A 20,284-nucleotide genomic window follows, 5' to 3' on the forward strand; every position below is an offset into this window, starting at 1 on the left:
TTCATAAAAATCAGTGCTTCAAAGATTGTATTGCTAAACTTCATGGAATGATTTGAAAATTGAATTTGTTTTTATGTGTTATAAAGCTCAGTTCTTAACTTGTTTCGCAGAGAGTTAATTGTTAAATCCAGTATGGCCACAGGAGGAGGTCCCTTTGAAGATGGCATGAATGATCAGGATTTACCAAACTGGAGTAATGAGAATGTTGATGACAGGCTCAACAATATGGTATGATTCCTTACTCTTCATGGTGTGTTGTTGGCTATTAATGTTAAAATGCAGTTTTCCCCCGACCAAATTTAACTCACTGATGCTCTTTGTAAACACTTGCTGGCCGAGACATTAAGGGACCCTGGGCCGTTTATTATATTAATTGAAGACACAAATCAAATTGAGTTTTTAAGCCCCAAAGCAGATTTACTGTTATATAAAGATGTAAAAGTGTTTTTTTTATGGAAACCATGTTTAAGACATGCAGCTGGGTTTTAGGAGGGGACTTGGAGACGGAATTGGGAAATTATCAAGAATTAGTTTTCACCACCCTAACTCTGCTTTTGAGTGCATCTGCCTAACACACCTTTCTCTTTACAGACCAGTTTTCTCTCCTCTGGTCCATGTGATATACTGTGGCTGTCCCATTGTTCTAAAGCTTTTAGTTATGGGTGCGATTATGTACTGACTAGTTACCTCTTAGTTCCAATTTGAAATTTTATATTATGATTATCCTAATTTGGATTAGATATGTGTTTCTTTTTTCAGTCTTCTGTGGCGATGGTGGGGTGAGGTGTAAGTAGTGTAACAGGTTGGCAGGAATATTCACTCATAGATTGGGTGGAAGGACAGTTCATAAAGAAGGGGGTTTTGTTAAAATAAGGAAAATATCCCAAGTGGTTTACTATACTAGTACTAAAAGAATTTTCCAATTGGATAAAGTGGGAATTTACAGACCTTTTTGTTGAATGAATTAGGTTATGTGAGTTTAAGTAAATAAAAATGTTTTCTATTTAAAACTATAAGCACTTTTTGTAATTCCATATTAGCTATTATCATGTACATTTTTACCTATAAAAATAATACCTGTCTTTATTGCTTACTAAATGCTAGGTACTAATTAGTTTTAATCCTATTTTGAAGGTGACACTATTTTAGAGATTAGGAAACTGAGACTATAGGAAGTAAAATAAATAGCCTAGGGTCACACAGTAGAGTGTTTTTTCAGAAAACAGTAATTAGGTTTAGAACCTAGGTTGATGTGATTTCAGATCTCTTTTTGATACGTACTGACTTTATAGGAGATCGGTAAAGGTATCTGTAATTTATGTCACTATTTATAATAGAAAATCACAATGTAAAAAAATCCTCTTGGAAATATTCAGATTGATTTTAGGGTTGGCATTTGAGGATTTGTATTTGTTAGTGATCTTGATAAGAAAATAATCTCTTTTCAGAAGGATGGGCTATAAAATTAAGGTAGATGTAACGAGGGGAAAATGGGTTAATAGAAGTAAATATTTGTCTCTAGGAGTATAAGTCTGTCAAAAATGTCTTGTCTTTTTTAATTTTAAAACTGACCAAAACTTTTTAATTATACCAACCTATTTTCCTGGTTTGATACAGGCCATGTTAATTTTTGCTTTTACTTTTTTAAAGGATTGGGGTGCCCAACAGAAGAAAGCAAATAGATCATCAGAAAAGAATAAGAAAAAGTTTGGTGTAGAAAGTGATAAAAGAGTAACCAATGATATTTCTCCGGAGTCGTCACCAGGAGTTGGAAGGCGAAGAACAAAGACTCCACATACGTTCCCACACAGTAGATACATGAGTCAGATGTCTGTCCCAGAGCAGGCAGAATTAGAGAAACTGAAACAGCGGATAAACTTCAGTGATTTAGATCAGGTTTGTGAATTATTTTTAAAAATGAAGCTATTACTGTGAGAAATACTTGAAATGGATTAAATAATTTGTCTTAGGAATAAAAAATTGAGCTGTTTATGTAATTTTAAAAAAAAGTTTCTGTGCCTATGGAAAGAATTTTAATCACTGGGGATGGTCCTGTGTTCTTTAGAAGGAAATGAAGTCCCATTTCTAAACTTGCTAAAGACATGCATTTCTGGACTTTATACTATGTTATATGACTAACTCAAGTGATTTTACTATACAACTAAATTTTGCATTTTGGTAACTGAATAAAAGGGTATTAAGTGATGGAAAGTTCCAGTTTAGTATATATATCATTGGCTAAGTGTGAGATGTGCTGGGTTACCTCAAGTTTAGAATGAAACTATTTTCTGTTTATAATCACCAAAATAAAGTTTAGATCTAAAAACAAGTAGAAATGATAATAAATTCTTGAGAGATATTTTACTCTTAGATCTATGTCATAGAGACACACACATTTCCAAAAATGTAGAAAGGTAGATTCAAGTCTGATAATGATGTTGGTAATGATCATGTATCATTTATTTATATCTATTTATCAATTATTGAACACTTAACTGTATGTCAGGCACTGAGCTGAATACTTTTTCAGACAGTTCTTCATGTAGACACAACTTTAATTACATTGATTCATTGGGTCCAAAGCGTATAAAAATACTATAAGCAAGTAATAAAAAGCAATATGAGTTAAAGTGTGATCCATGGTCCTAGGACACGTTGAGCATCCCTAATACGAAAATCCGAAATGCTCCAAAATCCAAAACTTTTTAAGTGCCAACATGAGTGGAAAATTTAACACCTGACCTTGTGTGATGGTCTGCAGTGAAAACGCAGTCAAAACTTTGTTTCGTGCACAAAATTATTAAAAATATTGTGTAAGATTACCTTCAGATTATGTGTATAAGGTGCACATGAAACACAAATGAATTTTATGTTTAGAGTCCGGTCTCTTTCCTAAGATATATCTCATGTTTATGCATATATTCCAAAATTTGAAAAAAAGTGAAACTCCTAACACTTCTTGTCTGAAATATTTTGGATAAGGGGTACTCAAGCTGTACTTCATTTAGACTTACCTTGTTCATATTCGTCAGTTGAATTGTCTCAGCAAAGTGAAGTCTAGAAAATGCTAATCAAATTTTCATATTGTAGTGAAAGACTGTTACAGAGCCAAAGCTCTTTCAGGTCTTAGTGCAAAGCTCTTTGTGTGCACCTTCTGAATCAATATCTGATGGCGAAACTAAGAACATTGGGGTTAAAACAAAATTTTGTCATAAGGTTAATGTTTGTGTGATTTGATTTCTTTTTCATATATAGAGAAGCATTGGAAGTGATTCCCAAGGTAGAGCAACAGCTGCTAACAACAAACGTCAGCTTAGTGAAAACCGAAAGCCCTTCAACTTTTTGCCTATGCAGATTAATACTAACAAGAGCAAAGATGCATCTACAAGTCCCCCAAACAGAGAAACGATTGGATCAGCACAGTGTAAAGAGTTGTTTGCTTCTGCTTTAAGTAATGACCTCTTGCAAAACTGTCAGGTGTCTGAAGAAGATGGGAGGGGAGAACCTGCAATGGAGAGCAGCCAGGTGATAACATTTGTTTCTTTTGCTCATTCTTTACACAAACCTCAAAATACCAACATTAAGGTTTAGAAAATTAGGTTACGCACCCAGGAATTTTAGTTGGGTGGAATTAAAGTGCTTCACTGACCTCCTTCGTTAATCTGCCAGATTTACTTTCAGGTTAGTTAAAGGCTTCTGTTTATTTACAAAATAGCATATTGTCAGTTTTTAGTAAAGGGGGATTGGAAGGAAAGTGATTAATAGATTTTTGTAGGAATTTTTTAAAATGGCAAATATTCTTTTGAAAAGTTGTAAAACTATAATACATTTAATTAATTTATAACAATATTATGTAAACATTAGGAAAATTTATATAAAAATTTGTATGCAGTTGTAGAAGTAAAATTTTTCAGATACTGTAGATTAAAATTTTGAAATTTATTTTTGAATTGACAGTGATTGGAGTTTTTAGTATTACCAATTATGTTTTGATTAAAATCTAAGCTGGATTCAGATTTTTTGCATGTGTTAATTCACACAATAATCCAAGTGTCTTTGGTTATCTTCGAAATAAAAATTTGTAAAACTGTTGCTATTGAACTAATTATCCTCAGTTTTATATATTGTGTACTTTCATGCTTTTTTTAAAAAAAATATTTCCCCTGCAGATTGTAAGCAGGCTTGTTCAAATTCGCGATTATATTACTAAAGCTAGTTCCATGCGGGAAGATCTTGTAGAGAAAAATGAGAGATCTGCTAATGTTGAGCGCCTTACTCATCTAATAGATCACCTTAAAGAACAAGAGAAGTCATATATGAAATTTCTTAAAAAAATCCTTGTAAGTATTCGACTTTTAAAATAACATATTATTTTTGTAGTATCTCAGTGTGTATTTACTGATGACATTCTGATGCCACCCCAGAGGAGTTAACATATTTTCAAAAAATCATGCCATCCATTATAACAATTTATTGCCCATTTTAATAGTTGTATGATTTATACCGCTAAAATATTTCAGGCTAGAGAAAATGAGGAGGAGGATGTTCGGACTATAGATTCAGCTGTGGGATCTGGTTCTGTAGCTGAGAGCACATCGCTAAACATAGATGTGCAGTCTGAGGCTTCAGATACCACGGTAAGCGGCTTTTTGGTAATTAAAGTGCTGGAAATGAAGGTTTAAATTTTTCTCCCAGTTTTCAAGATGTTATTTTTATAGGCGTTCCTTAATGAAAAGTGTATTCCAGGGAAGAACCCCTCAAATTGTTAATGCTGTATGTATGCTTCTGTATTTAAACACGGAAGTTAAGTTTTATTTATTAATGCTAAAAATAGTTTTAATGGTTAATTTGAAAATGTAATTTTTGATCTTCAGTTTATAGAAACATTGTTTTTGTAGTTTGTTTTGTTAAGCAAAGCTTCACTAATTTTAAGAAGCATCGAGCAAGTTAAAATGGATGGTGGAATTAAGGGCAATAGGCAACATTAGTGATTACCTAGCATGTAGTCTTTTGGAAATAACCAAGTTCATTTGTCACTGAGGACACCTTAAGGATATTAGAATTTTTCATTTTTTGGGCTCTATCCTAGTACTGGAGCAAAACCAGATGACTGAAAAATCGAGAGAAAGACTAGTAAATGGGACAGGATAGCATTTACATTGTGACTTATTCACAATGAGAAAAATGCTGTAATTGCTGACTTGGAAAAATGAAATTTGTTGAAGTACTGTTTTTCTGAAGAATAGTAATTTACAGAACTTTGAGGAAAGATTTCTAAAACTTAGTGGGGTTCAATGCTAGGGTGTTTTTAGGCATTTTAAACAGGCGTGCCTATAACCATGCATTATTAAACTTTTAACACCTATTACAGACCAGTAAAGCTTTTGTTTTGAGAGGATAAGCATATATCTCTTCGGGTTTTGAGGTGTTCAAAATGCCATTCAGCATTAGGAATTTGAAGGTTTGTTTCCTATTAGTATTGACCTGCATAATTCTTAACTGCCTCCTTTCTCTTCCCGCACCTTCCTAATTTGAAGAGGTGATTTGGATTTCTTTTCTCTACATTATTTTCAACAGGAGATACTTAGAGAGCCTGATCCAAACAGTTGTTGAAGAACGGATTTTACTGTGGGGAAATTCTTTTTCTATTTGCAGTGGTGTGAGGCATAATTTCTTCCTTAGGTTCCAGCAGAAGTGGTAGGGTTAGGACAATGTGGGTGAAGGAGTTCTGTTGGGGAGGAGTGGGAACTTGTATAGATTTATTGTAATTTATATAAAGTATTCATTCTGATGGCAATTTCTTTCATAATATAAAATCATGGTATGAAAGTTGACTAATAACATGTAGCAGAGTAAATGTTAAAAATGTGCTTTAACAACTGTGTGGTATGGTAATTCCGCAGGATGTGGTACTTGCTTAGTTACAGTAAGCAACAGTCTAGTCTACAGAAAACTTAAAAGACTAAATTTACTGTCGCTTGGAGGGGGATGTGGATTGATTTTTGTTTGTTTTTTTTTTTAAAAAAAAAGGTGGACTGGTACTTTTTAAATTGTTTTACAAGGCTGGCTTATATGTTAAACAGGAGTTTGTGTTAAGAAATTAATATGCTACACTATTTAATAAAGGAGGAGGCATCTTTTAGTCTGAGAATTCGGCCGTGCATTGAGGACAAACTAGGGAATTCAGCTTCACAAGAACAGGTTTCAGACATTGACGTTACTACAAGTCCAAAAGGGAAAGGTGACAGACCTCAGAATGACAGGGAACTGAGGCCTAATAGAAAATATAGCCGAAAACGTGGATTTCCCTCAAAGGTATACTTTACAATATTAACTTGGGAAGTCTCTAAATGAGCACTTCTTCTGTTCATATTTCCTCTTCTTTATTTGCTTTTCTGTTGTTGCTATTACTCTTACATATTAATTGTTAATATAGTTGTCATACTGTAATTTGCTTTAGTAAAATTCTGTCCCTTACTGTTTTTCTTTCTAGTTTCTTATATACCTCTCCATGGATTGTAGCTTACAGCTGTTTTTAATTTACATTAACAAAGGTTTTGAAATGTAATTTATTCCCTTTTTTATAAATTGCGAGTATAATTTATAACACGTTCTTAAACCTTGACCATCAGTCAGTTGCCCTTTGTTTCTGATATTTGTGTTTATAAATTTAGATGGGGCCAGGCGTGGTAATTCTAGCACTTTGGGAGACTGAGGTGGGCGGATCACCTGAGGTCAGGGGTTTGGGACCATCCTGGCCAATATGGCGAAACCCTGTCTCTACTAAAAATACAAAAATTAGCTGGGCACGGTGGCGCACGCCTGTAATCCCAGCTACTCAGGAGGCTGAGGCAGGAGAATCGCTTCAACCTAGGAGGTGTAGGTTGCCGTGAGCCACTGCACTCCAGCATGGGTGACAGAGTGAGACTGCGTCTCAAAAAAAAAATAATAAAATAAAAATAAATAAATTTAGATGGCAGTTTGTCAGATTTTTTGGTTTATATTTTTATTTTTGGAAACCCCTTTCATTTGCTTTTTTTAGAAAAAGTATCCAGTTGACTTGGTTGCCTCTGTTTTTGCTGTTTTTTTCTGCAGTGTTTAATTGGTTTTTTAATTTTCCATGATTTGCATAATGGCATTCCAGATAGAGTTAAAGACAACTATTTGTAGTTCTACATAAAAGAGTTTGAATAGGCCGGGCACGGTGGCTCACGCCTGTAATCCCAGCACTTTGGGAGGCCGAGGCAGGCGGATCACGAGGTCAGGAGATCGAGACCAGTCTGGCCAACATAGTGAAACCCTGTCTTTACTAAAAATACACGAAAAATTAGCCGGGTGGGGTAGTATGCGCCTGTAATCTCAGCTACTCAGGAGGCTGAGGCAGGAGAATTGCTTGAACCCTGGAGGCGGAGGTTGCAGCGAGCCGAGATCCTGCCGCTGTACTCCAGCTTGGGTGACAGAACGAGACTCTGTCTCAAAAAAAAAAAAAAAAGAGTTTGAATAAAAATACCATTTATAAAAGTGCATGTATCTGTTGGCAGGAGCAAAGTACTATTTTAGTAATTGAGTATAGGTAAGACTAATTTCGTATGTTTTATTACTGGTTTATTACCTAGGACTACACTTTCCCATTTTGTGGCTATTTTATGGGTTTGTTGTTGTTTTTTTTTTTTTTTTTGGTGTGTGTGGCTATTTACAAATGATAAAACTTCACCTCTAGTATTTTGGCAGTTTTTTTATTTTTTCTGGTTCCTACAAGAATTTGAGAGCACAGTTTGAAATTAGTTATGGGAATCTTATTATATCAAGTAAAATGTGCCCCAGTTCACCAGTAGAGTGAATAAAGTAGCTGATTATTTTAAAAACTAGTGGTATTGGAGAAGAGCAAATAAACATGAAGCATAATAAGTAAGCTTTGGAATTTTATTCTGTTTAATCCTTCTGAATAGTGACAAGCAAAATTTAAGAGTTAACGCAGTATCTGCCAGTTCTTTTTTTCTTAAGGCATTACATATAATTTAAAAACCACTTTTCTGTTTTTAGGTTTCTTTGAATAATATCCTTATAAGTGATTATTATTCTTTTTTGAATTCTCTTCTTGGCATTTATTTCATTTTGAGTTTCTTGATTCTTAAGGCTGTCTCGTTGTTCTGTTAGTATTCTATTTGTAAAATCATTTTAATTTCTTCAGGGGAAAAAATCTTAATTCCCACCACCTGTGTTTATTTTTTTCTCTACTCTGCAGGAACTGTCATTCTTACCACCCCACCCCTGTTTCCTCCTTAGAATCTTTTCAAAATGTAGTATTCTGTTAGAATAGTGGAAAACACAGTTTGAGGGTCTTACATGAGATTCAAGGTTGAAAGCAACCTTGAGACTTAACGCATGATATGAAATGATTCATATTCTAGAGCTGCCTACCAAGGGCACATTCCATTTTATGAAATATTTTAAGACATGATGACATCTTGTATAAGATGTCAGAAGAAGGCAAAAGAAAGCCTTCTACGAGTAGCCATGCGTTCATTGTTTTCCTATACTCATGGCCCCCAACTTAATCTCACCTCTTAAAATTTATAAGCTTTCTTTGTACCTTGTACCTGTGTTTTGCCATTATTTTCATCATTGCTAGTTATTTCGTGTGAGATTGCCCTGTCTTTTAAACCAGCTATGGTTCTTCAGACATGATGTCTTATACTTCTGTATTTAGAACCCAGCACATAATTTGGAGCAGATAGTATGACGTAAAGAAGACTAGAGCCTAAGAACCTGATTTCCCTTAACTGTGACACTGGATAAGTCACAACTTTATCTTCTCTAGGCTTATAGTTCCTTAACCTTCACATGAAGAAATTGAAGTACATAATTATCTGAAGCTGTCAAAATACATTTGGATCCATTAATAATTACTAGGAGAACCTCAGTTGAGTAGAGGAAAGGAAGATTGAGGGTTCTCTGAAATTGGACTACTACATATTTACAACTCAGGGTTTGATGCCTAAGTTATTTTTTTAATCTGTAAACTAAAAATATAGTTGGTGAAAGTGACTTTTTCAAAAAAAGTTTAAAGAAAAATATGTGTTTGAAGAATTAATATACACCTAGCATCCTTTTTGGATTTCTATTCCAGGTGCCATCTTCCTGGTATGTTCTTACTCCTACCTAGATATTTTTATTTTCTCCCTTCTGTATATTTCATCATAGGCTGTACTCCCATCTATTGGCTCAGTTTTTCTGAGCATCAGTCTGAAATGTTGTTTATATGAATGTGAAAGTTATTAAGTAGTAATATTTCACTAATTTTGAAAATTGAGAATTCATTTTTAGATTAGTGAGAAATCTGAAGATAATTGTGTTTAATAGCTTAGAATTCTTTATGATTAGGTTATCACAGTTTTGTGACTAATAAGGATTAAAGAACTTTTTAAAAAGTATGCTTTTTTCTCATTTGCATAATTTTTTTCTCCTAATTATAATTTATGCTTTGCTAGAGGAGTATTTGATCAACCTAGAGAGATTTTGTTTTACTCCTTCCATTGATATCTGTACCTATTTGATTTGGTTTTACATTTTACCGTTGACTTTGATGAAATCATTATAAAATTATTTTTGCTGCATTCTGAGAGGGCTAGCTATTGATAATTATCCCTACCCTTCAAAGTTTTTTTTTTCCTAATGATGTAAACTGTCTGGAAATAAGCCAGACTAGGATGAATTTCCATGGAAATGGATGTAAATATTTACAGGGTAACTCCCCTTATATAGGATGGGAGAGAACTGAGTAAACAGTACTTAATTTGTTAAAAGTTTCAGTTTATTAGAGGTTCAAGACAACAGAAAAACCTCTAATAAATATTGGCTTACCAAGATCCAGGTAGGCTATTTGTTTCCCATGCTCATGAAGTCTAGAGATAGTCTAGGATAGAGAGGCACTGACTAGGCACCTCTGATGTTTACATGAAATAATCTAATTATAGCCAACTTCCTATTTGATAATAACTTTCTTGAGTATTTAACTCTTTGCCATGTACTTATTTGTTTACTTATTAATTTTATGGGTTTCCAAGTCACAGTGTAAAATATTACCACAGTTACTCATGCTCATTCACAATACTGATGAGTTCTACTTGGGGAGGTAAAGAAATTTTTATATAGTATTGTAAAGGATGTCACCCAGAAGGGAGTTTCTCTTGAGCCCATCTGCATGCTCCATAATTTCTCTGGGAATCAAATGTACATAGCAAGTGTAGATCAGTGCATTTTTACTTTCAAAAGAAATCTTTGAACTTCTTTGCTCTCTTTAGTCATTTATTTGAAATTTACATAACCCGACAAAAATTTGTTAGCAGTACAAATTTAAAATTGGCTAAGTGAAACAAAAGTGAAATATTTTATGTAAATATTAGGTAAAATCGTTCAACTTTTAAAATAAAAGACTTTTTAAAAGGTAAATCGGTGATGAAAAATACAATTATGGTATACGTTTCGATGTATAATTTAGCTTGTAATATATTGTTTCCAGGTTGTATTTAAATTTGTCTCTGCTTTGCTTTTCCATTTTCTTGTTGGATTACATTTTGAATAGTTTTAAGATTAACACTTAAAATTTCATCATTTTTTGTAAGTGCCACTTATTTAATCCATCCCTCTACTTTTAGACTAGATGATATGATAACCTCCTAGCATTTTCGGGGAATTTGGAAGTAGTTACTTCCATTTTATGTCATCAGACTCAGATGAATGGGCATAATTTAAGAGGAAAATAATGATGCCTTTGATAACGAATATAAAATTCGTTATTTTCTTAGATGTCTGATAATATGATGTGATTAAATTAAAATCTTTTTACATAAGATTATCAAATAAAAAATGTATTTTTAAAATTTCAGTCCTTTGTTAGAAATAGTAGGTGTGCCTGCTTTCTAGGTTTTGTTGTTGTTTTTAAATATTACTTCTAGTCTTTTTTTTTTTTTCCTTTTTTCTTTTTTCTTTGAGACGGGGTCTCGCTCTGTCACCCAGGCTGGAGTGCAGTGGTGCAGTCTCAGCTCACTGCAATCTCTACCTCCTGAGTTCAAGCGATTCTCTTGCCTCAGCCTCCTGAGTAGCTGGGATAACAGGCGCACACCGCCACACTCGGCTAATTTTTGTATTTTTAGTAGAGATGGGGTTTCATATGTTGGTCAGGCTGGTCTCAAACTCCTGACCTTGTGATCTGCCCACCTCGGCCTCCCGAAGTGCTAGGATTACAAGACTTTCAGGTCATTAACCCAGTATAATGTGCTCCTTTCCTGTAGGGGCCTAGATTCTCGTGTGTGTGTGTGTGTGTGTGTGTGTGTGTGTGTGTGTGTGTCCGTGTGTCCGTCCGTGTCCCTCTTGGCCTTTTATGTTTTGTATATCTTTTTCTTTTCCTTTTGTTCATTCCTGTTCCTGCTGAGCCATTGATTATATAGCTTTTTACTGTGAAATTACCTCTTAAGTGGCAGGCTATATATATCTCTGTGTCATCATTCTGTTCTTACTCTTTTTTCTTGATGTCTACTAAAACTATATTTAGGGTTGTATATTTAATAATTTGTTATCAATGTGTATACTTTGCCATTGATAATTGAAACCGCAACATGGATTTTAATAGTCAGATACAAGTATTGTTGGTCTTATTTTCCAGGCCAGAGATCCTCAGCAGGAGCCTATGGAAGAGATAGAAAATTTGAAGAAACAACATGATTTATTAAAAAGAATGTTACAACAGCAGGAGCAACTAAGAGCTCTACAGGGACGGCAGGCTGCACTTCTAGCTCTGCAACATAAAGCAGAGCAAGCTATTGCAGTGATGGATGATTCTGGTATGTCACAGTCTGAGAATATCCTTTTTGTAAGGAAGACTCATACATAATTGTATTGCAGGGTGGATGCTGATTATTACATAATCAGATCTTGATTGTTGTCTAGTTTAGAAACCTTCATATGAGGCTTATACTTTCCTGTGCTTTTCGCTGGTTATGCAGAAAAGGTTGCAGCGACATGTGGCCATCATACTATACCATGCAGACAGCCAGATCTCTCTTCTTTTCATCAGAGAGTACCCTTAAGAGGTAAAAGAGACAGGCTGTAGTTCTGTTTTTGTACCTCAGACTGATAAGGCTCATGATGCGTTTATTTCCTTTTTTTCTATTTTATTCAGCTAGGATTGTCATTCTTTGCTTGCCTCCCAAGAAAGGGTTAAAACCTTAAGTGAGGCAGTGAGTAAATTTATAAAGTATCTTTAACCTTCAAGGTTAGTAGTAGCTAGTAGCTGTTATTTTAATTAGGTATCCTTTTGTATATGCTAGCTCCTTAGAACTATATTTATAGTGTATACATTCTTCGTAAGACTCAGAAATTTTCTTCCTCCTTTCCTCATAGCCATGTGTGAATTAGATGAAAGTTGTGTTGAATTTCTTAGTATTGAGTCTAATTTTGTACGTTTATCATCACCTTCAAACTTATTTTAGTTCCTTGTTAAATTGAAAAAAAAGATGATTAGTTATTAAAACTCAACAAAACTAAGTTATGTTTTCTAATAGTCTATCCCCCACCGTCTGCTTTTAGTAATAATTTCTCTTCTTTGAGCGCTTTGTTTTTGCGAGTGAGTTAGGTTCTCACTGAGGCTACCCTGTTGTGAATCAGTTTATTCTGCTGTCCAAACCTAGCCCACTGGCTCACCTGTCTAATTCCTGTTATACCTAATTTAAGTTTGCATTTTCACAAGGAACGTTATGACTTTCAAATAACCTAACTCTTTTTTTTTTTTTTTTTTTTTTGGAGACAGAGTTTTGCTCTGTTGCCCAGGCTGGAGTGCAATGGCATGATCTCGGCTCACTGCAACCTCTACCTCCCAGGTTCAAGTGATTCTCCTGCCTCAGCCTCCTGAGTAGCTGGGATTACAGGCGCGCACCACCATGCCTGGCTAATTTTTGTATTTTTAGTAGAGTCGGGGTTTCACCATATTGGTCAGGCTGGTCTTGAACTCCTGACCTTGTGATCTGCCCGCCTTGGCCTCCCAAAGTGCTGGGATTACAGGCGTCAGCCACCGTGCCTGGTCAATAACTTACTCTTTTGTAGTAATGATATAGCTGTATATAGTACTGTATATAGTAATAATTACGAAGATTTTTGTCCCCATTTCTCCATTGTAAAATTTAAAGTACCATTAGCTTTTATATTTAGGAAACAGATAATTTAGGAAAAGATAATTAAAATACTTTAACATAATGACTAATACTAGTTTGGTTAATGACTAACCTTTTAAATATTTTTCGAGTTTGGAATATCAAATTTAAAAGCTTTCCTTTGGTAGTTAATATTAATCTCTAAACTTGCATAATCTCCTTTGATCATCAGAGATTTCTAGGTTAGTCAGAGCTTTAATTCTTATTTCTGTTTTATAGAGAAGGAACTCTACAGAGTTTGTGACTTGCCTAGATTTATATAGAATTTTAGCAGAATTACATTTCTTGAATTCTAGGTCAGGGGTCTTGTTTCTTTTTCTGAATATGAACTTTTGAAAGTAAGCAGATAATTTCTTTTTAAAAAATACTATTATGAGTCAGAGAATAGGAGTATAATGCACATGAGTTTGAACTTCATACTATTTCAAAAAGAATTTTAGCTTAGTAATTTTAAAACAAATTTAGTCTTGTATTTATGAGATTTTGCAGGGGCATACTAATGAAAAGCCATGAAAAGCTACAATTGCAGTATTTAATCTGGTATATGAGACATTATCTTGGGATAATTATGTTACCTCAAAGAGTGTACCTTTCACCATTTAACTAACAAGTTACATATAATTACTGTAATTTCTTTCTTCTCAGCATAGAGTTTTGACTAGACATATAGGATTCTATATAGCCTTGAAATTCTCAGTTCTCAGTGGAAAAAAGGTAGTGTTTTCCTTTAAAACAGAAGCAATTTATAACTAATTGTCTTTTTTCTTTATCTTTTTTTTTTTTGAGACAGGATCTTGCTCTGTCACCCAGGCTGGAATACAGTGGCGTGATCTTGGCTCACTGCAGCCTCTGCCTCGCAGGTTCAAGTGATTCTCTCACCCAAGCCTCCTGAATAGCTAGGAATACAGGCGTGCTGTACCACGCCGGGCTAATTTTTGTAGTTTTGTAGAGATGGGGTCTCACTGTGGTGCCCAGGCTGGTCTTGAACTCCTGCGCTCAAGTGATCTGCCCACCTTGGCCTTCCAAAGTGTTGGAATTACAGGTGTGAGACACTGTACCTGGTCACCAATGTCTGTTTTAGAGTTGGAGAGTTAGAAGTGAGGTTAAGGATGGAGTTATTTGTTAGTAGAACAGTGACTATCATGAAAATTGTTGTCACAAAACTGCTTTATGAATATGGGGGCATTTTTTTTTAAATTAAGAAGATAAAAACCACAGTCTTTTAGTATGACTTGTATCACAAACAGCCACTTCAATAAATTATCCATTTTACTGCAGGGGTCAGCAAACTGGTCAGCTGAGTTTGGCTCATTGCCTGAAATAAAGTTTTAGGGAACACAGCCATGCCCTTTTGTTTACATTGTCTGTGGTTGCTTTTACCCTGTAAAAGCAGAGTTGGGTGGTCGAGACAAAAACTGTATTTCCCACAAAGCTTAACATGTTTACTATTTCAACCTTTAAGCAAAGTTTGCCAGCCCCTCTACCGGAGAATTGATTCTATTCAAGAACATGGAGATTGAAACCTGTCAGAATCAGCTGTGCTTTTTTACACTATCACTTTCCCTTTCACTCCTCACTGATCTTAGACCTGCTCCACTGAGTCACTACTATTAATTGGAATGTAATAGTAACCCTCCTTGTATGTTGGGACAGGAAAAGATGAACCACTTTACCAGAGTTTTGTGACCATCCCTTTATTTTTAAGTTAGGTGGTAACTTCTAATAAAATGATTGTTGGCAGTTAGATACGATTGTTAACTAGTTTCAAGTTACGTATGTGAGCTTTTTAAATTCTTTTTTTAAATTTATTTTTAGCTTGTCAGAGATTAAAAAAGGTGTTTGATTATTTACATTAATCAGTAGTTACTAATTTCTTTCCAGTTGTTGCAGAAACTGCAGGTAGCTTATCTGGCGTCAGTATCACATCTGAACTAAATGAAGAATTGAATGACTTAATTCAGCGTTTTCATAATCAGCTTCGTGATTCTCAGGTAACCTAGATGTTTTAGTATAGTTGAGTTTAAAAAATCACATTAATTAGAACAGTGATTCAGAAACTTCAGTGAGCATACATATCACCTGGCATGATTGTTGAGCAGTGTAGGTTTCTGATTGGTGGGGTCTCCCCCACCTTCAAAATTACGATTCATGGATTTGGGGTGGGCTTCTCCACGTCTCAGTCCAATGCTGGTGGCCTGGGGACTATACTTTAAGAATCACTAAATTAGAGGAGAGTTTACTTTGAAGGAAGTGATTAGTGAAGTTTTTCTTTGTATGCTACTGGATGACGTATTCTTTTTTCCTCTAAAAGACTTAATGGTCTCAACCATTAAGACTTTGCTTTAATTCTGTGTCCTTCGACTAGATACATGGGATTCTATACAGCCTTGGAATTCTCATTTGAAGGAATATTTTACTAACAATTTTAAGAAAGTTCTTAACTTGAGAGTTAGCAAGTGTTATAATTTGATGCACTTTGTAAGTGATATAAATGCAGATTTTCAATATGGGGGCCTTGGGTAAGAAAGGATGAATTAATGCCTCTCCATTGGAAGTGAGTATGATTGAAGATGCAGTGTCTCTTGTCTTCTTGCTGACCAAGTGAAAATGAGAGAATATGGCCCAACCACTTTGGAGAGTTATATAGCAGTACCTAGTAAATTTCTTTTGGTAGACCTGGGGCCTACTTTAGAGAAACTCTCACATGTTCAGAAGGAGGTAGATGGAAGAATATTCATGGCAACTCTGTGTTAATAGCAAATAACCAGAAACAGCCCAAATGTCCATCAACAGAAATGGGCTAATGAATTCTTACATAGAGTGAAATTCTTTATAGCAGTTACAGTAAATAAGCCATTGCTAATGAATACAAAATTCAAGTTTAAGAAGGATCCCACTTACCTTATTTTAAAAAAAGTCTACATTTTTAATGTATGTATACATAGGCATTAGAAAATAAAAACATGTAGAGAATGGTAGATGCCTGATTCCAGGTTGGGGTTACCTTTGGAGTGGGTAATGACATTGGAAAGGGTACAAACAGAGCTTTAGTTAAATCTGTAATGTTATATTAAAGTAATTGATGCAAATATGGGAAAATCTTAAAATTTGACTAAGCATCATGGGAGGTATTCATTATATGATTTCCTAAGCCCTAGTGGATTCTTGCAAAGTTTCATAATTAAAAAAAAATTAAAAAAAAAAAAAGGCCAGGTGCGGTGCCTTATGCCTGTAATCCCAGCACTTTGGGAGGCCAAGGCAGGTGGATCACTTGAGGTCAGGTGTTTGAGACCAGCCTGGCCAACATGGTGAAACCCTGTCTCAACTAAAAATGCAAAAATTAGCCAGGTGTGGAGGCATGCACCTGTAATCTCAGCTACTTGAGAGGCTGAGGCAGGAGAATCGCTTGAACCCAGGAGGCGGAGGTTTCAGTGAGTTGAGATCACACCACTGCACTCTAGCCTGGGCCACAGAGTGAGACTTTGTCTCAAAAATAAATAAATAAAAAATAAAGGAACATGAGAGAGAAGTGATGGGAAAAATTGATAGGTTAAGAAGTTAAAGTTTACAGTGGTAGTTCTAGAAAGAAGGCAAGAGAGAGAATGAGATTTTTGAAGGTTTATTTTGTATAACGTGGCACTGTTATTACTTTTGATTCAATTACTGATGTCTAGTGAATCCAAGACCTCTGTGTGGTCATGTGTCTCTAAAACTATGTAGAGTCAGCTCTCAGTATCTGTGGGTTCCACATCCATGGATTCAACCAACCATGGATCAGGAATATTTTGGGGGGAGAAATAACACAACAATTTTTAAAATGCAAATTTAAAAATATAACAGCTATTTACATAGTGTTTATATTGTATTAGGTATTATAAGTAGTCTAGAGCTGATTTGAAGTATGTAGGAGGATGTGTGTAGATTATGTGCAGATACTACACCATTTTATATAAGGGATTTGGGTATCTGTTGTTTTTGGTGTCCCCAGGGGTCCTTGAACCAATCCCTCATGGATACTGAGGGATGACTTCATATGTTAATAGTGGCATATCAGGAAACCGTATTTAATTTGGGAATAGTAAGGGTATATACTTACCTACCAGCACAGCCTAGCAAATATTTCTTTCTCTTTATAAAGAATATTTATGCATTTAAAAAATGAGAATGCATTTAATTGCGTTAGTCTTAATTCTTCTTTTTTGTTGTTTTTTTTAATAAGCCTCCAGCTGTTCCAGACAATAGAAGACAGGCAGAAAGTCTTTCATTAACTAGGGAGGTTTCCCAGAGCAGGAATCCATCAGCTTCAGAACGTTTACCTGATGAGAAAGTCCAACTTTTTAGCAAAATGAGAGTGCTACAGGAAAAGAAACAAAAAATGGACAAATTGCTTGGAGAACTTCATACACTTCGAGATCAGCATCTTAACAATTCATCATGTGAGTAAATCTGGTTCAGCAGTATTGGGTATAAGACACATAAGTATATATACTGTCACATAATAAATTTAGTATTTGGTGAATGAACACATAGCTCCTCAAAAATATTTGTAGGGACTTAAGACTTGCATATGAAAAGTTTCTAAGTTGCAAGCCAATATATATGAAAGCCAAATAGGTGATAAATCAGTTTTATAATTCAGAAAAGGGAAAGAATAAAGTTGGACCTTGAAAAATTAGTAGGATTTTAATAAGGGAAAGGTAGAAGAGAAGGCAGCTGTTTGATACGTGGACACATTAATACTTTGTTTCTTAACATTCAAAATTTTCCCTTAAAGAAAAGTTAATCCAGTTAGTACTTTGATTTAAAAACCCAAAACTGTGAAACATAGAGAGTGTTTATTAAAAAAAACAAAAAACAAAACTATGAAAAACTTTTATATATGGTTTAGTCTAGAGAGCCCAGAACTTCCAACTGCTGGATTTATATTCATTTTTAAAAAATATATAAATAATCATCTCAAGCAGGTATAACTGCGGGAGTTATCTTTTTTGCTCCACACTTGTTTAACCTTCTTTGTCTAAATCAGATCTAGTCTTCAGTTCCTATCCTAATACCTTTTCAAACATGGCCCCTGTCTCCTATCCAAATAGTAATAGAGGCTCAAGCATTAGAAATTGAAGTCAGTAGGGACAACTTCCAACTAGTCTTTAAACATTCTAGCTGCTGTCTAATTAAAGAAAAGATGAGGGATTTTAAAATAACAAAACCATTGTCTCTGGAGCCTCTGGTCCTTATTCTCCACCTATCTCCTTTTCCTTTTCCACCCACAAAAGAACCTTACTATTCCTGTCCTAAAACATACTCCTTTCTTTTCTCTGACTTCTGCTAGTCTCTTTCTCCTCTAGAGTATAATCCCAGTTTTTATCCTTTACAAACACATGAATACAACTAAGATGTGTGGCTGGGTGTGGTGGCTCACGCCTGTAATCCCAGCACCTTGGGAGGCCGAGGCGGGTGGATCACCTGAGGTCGGGAGTTCGAGACCAGCCTGACCAACATGGAGAAACCCCGTCTCTACTAAAAGTACAAAATTAGCCAGGTGTGGTGGTACATGCCTGTAATCTCAGCTACTCCGGAGGCTGAGGTAGGAGAATGGCTTGAATCTGGGAGGCGGAGGTTGTGGTGAGTCAAGATCGTGCCATTGCACTCCAGCCTGGGCAACAAAAGTGAAACTCCATCTCAAAAAAAAAAAGAAAAGAAAAGAAAAAAAAAACTTAACATGTGAAAGTTGCGCTTAAGTCCTTGTGGTCAGTTTTGTATGCATAAAGTCGCACTCCGTATACTGATGACTCTTAAAGCCTATTTTTTTCCTCACTGGGAAGCAGTGTGAGAGCAGCAGCAAAAGGTAGACTTGTCAAGGAATAGAATGAGGAGACTGCTGGAAACCACCTACAGGAATTGTGATACTAAAGTGAGCAACAAATAATGATGGTTCCTTTGAGAAAGATACTGGTAAATGACAGCACCTTTGAAATGGTAGGAGGTAGAGAAGTGCAAAGATTCTTAATCTTTAATTCCTCTTGAAAGCATGATTTATATTTGATAGTAAAAGAAGTTAAATAGAAAGTAATTAAATTTAGTTCAAGGACCATAGAGGATTAGCCATTATCTAAATAGCAGGTTTTTATTGCTGTTTAATATTTCATGGTTTGAGGTACCACAGTCACTTTTAACACTTTTCTTTCTCTCCTGGAGCAAGAAAAGTTCCTTCTTGGTGTCCAGATGTAACATCCCCCTGATCTGTGGGTATGAAAAACTGATGAAGACCTAATCAGCTAGAGCTACCCTATAAAGATTACAGATTGAGTACTGCACATGATTCATAGTGGCCCTGTTTAACTTAACCTAGAACCAAGTTTATCAAGTTAGTTACCAAGTTTACTCGTTAGTTAAAACTAACTAGAGTACTTCTCTAGTTAGTTTTCCAAGGTAGAATATCATCATTCTTGTCAATTCCCATCTTTTTTCTTTCCTTTCTGTTTTAACCCAGTGGTTATATTGTAAAGGTGATAGAACCTATGGAAGAAAGAGGTAAACAAGTCTTTGTACATTTTGATGTGTTTAATTGTGGAGTAAGTTAATAAACAATTTTCTGAAATTTAAATCTGCAGAAATTAAGTTGTTAATGATATTTACTTTTTAGTTTTCAATATCCAAGCCAACTGTATGTGTTTGTTTATGGTAACTGGTGATTAAAAAAAATTTTTTGTTGTTGTGCCTTCTTCAGCCTCTCCACAAAGGAGTGTTGATCAGAGAAGTACTTCAGCTCCCTCTGCTTCTGTAGGCTTGGCACCGGTTGTCAATGGAGAATCCAATAGCCTCACATCATCTGTTCCTTATCCTACTGCTTCTCTAGTATCTCAGAATGAGAGTGAAAACGAAGGCCACCTCAATCCATCTGAAAAACTCCAGTAAAACATTTATAATCATTGTTTACATGAAGTTAAATAATAGGGATAAATTCTGTTTTTTTTTTTTATGTTGAAAATTCTGGCAAAACGAGATTTATTTAATATTGTTGTAAACATTCTTAAGGGATAGGTAGAAGAGGCGTGTGTGTGTTGTGTGGGGATAAT

General features: G+C 35.1%; 1 protein-coding gene across 50 annotated transcripts in view; it reads left to right on the top strand.

Annotated features, from left to right (window-relative positions):
• The window catches only part of PCM1 (pericentriolar material 1), a 103,596-nt gene that overhangs the window by 12,840 nt on the left and 70,472 nt on the right, over window positions 1-20,284 (top strand). For 20 of the 50 annotated variants that reach the window (XM_063607102.1, XM_063607106.1, XM_063607108.1 and 17 more), the window contains 8 exons: window positions 111-228; window positions 1,651-1,896; window positions 3,256-3,525; window positions 4,170-4,340; window positions 11,666-11,843; window positions 15,090-15,199; window positions 17,428-17,644; window positions 19,936-20,119. In XM_063607102.1, the coding sequence (XP_063463172.1) occupies window positions 133-228; window positions 1,651-1,896; window positions 3,256-3,525; window positions 4,170-4,340; window positions 11,666-11,843; window positions 15,090-15,199; window positions 17,428-17,644; window positions 19,936-20,119 (1,472 nt within the window). In that variant the 5' untranslated portion in view covers window positions 111-132. Of the gene's footprint in view, window positions 1-110; window positions 229-1,650; window positions 1,897-3,255; window positions 3,526-4,169; window positions 4,341-4,520; window positions 4,638-6,126; window positions 6,316-11,665; window positions 11,844-15,089; window positions 15,200-17,427; window positions 17,645-19,935; window positions 20,120-20,284 lie in introns of all 50 variants that reach the window. The other 30 variants (XM_063607084.1, XM_063607076.1, XM_063607080.1 and 27 more) reach the window with 2 other exon arrangements.

Source organism: Pan paniscus, chromosome 7 (genome assembly GCF_029289425.2).
Source record: "Pan paniscus chromosome 7, NHGRI_mPanPan1-v2.0_pri, whole genome shotgun sequence".
NCBI classification, from domain to species: Eukaryota; Metazoa; Chordata; class Mammalia; order Primates; family Hominidae; genus Pan; species Pan paniscus.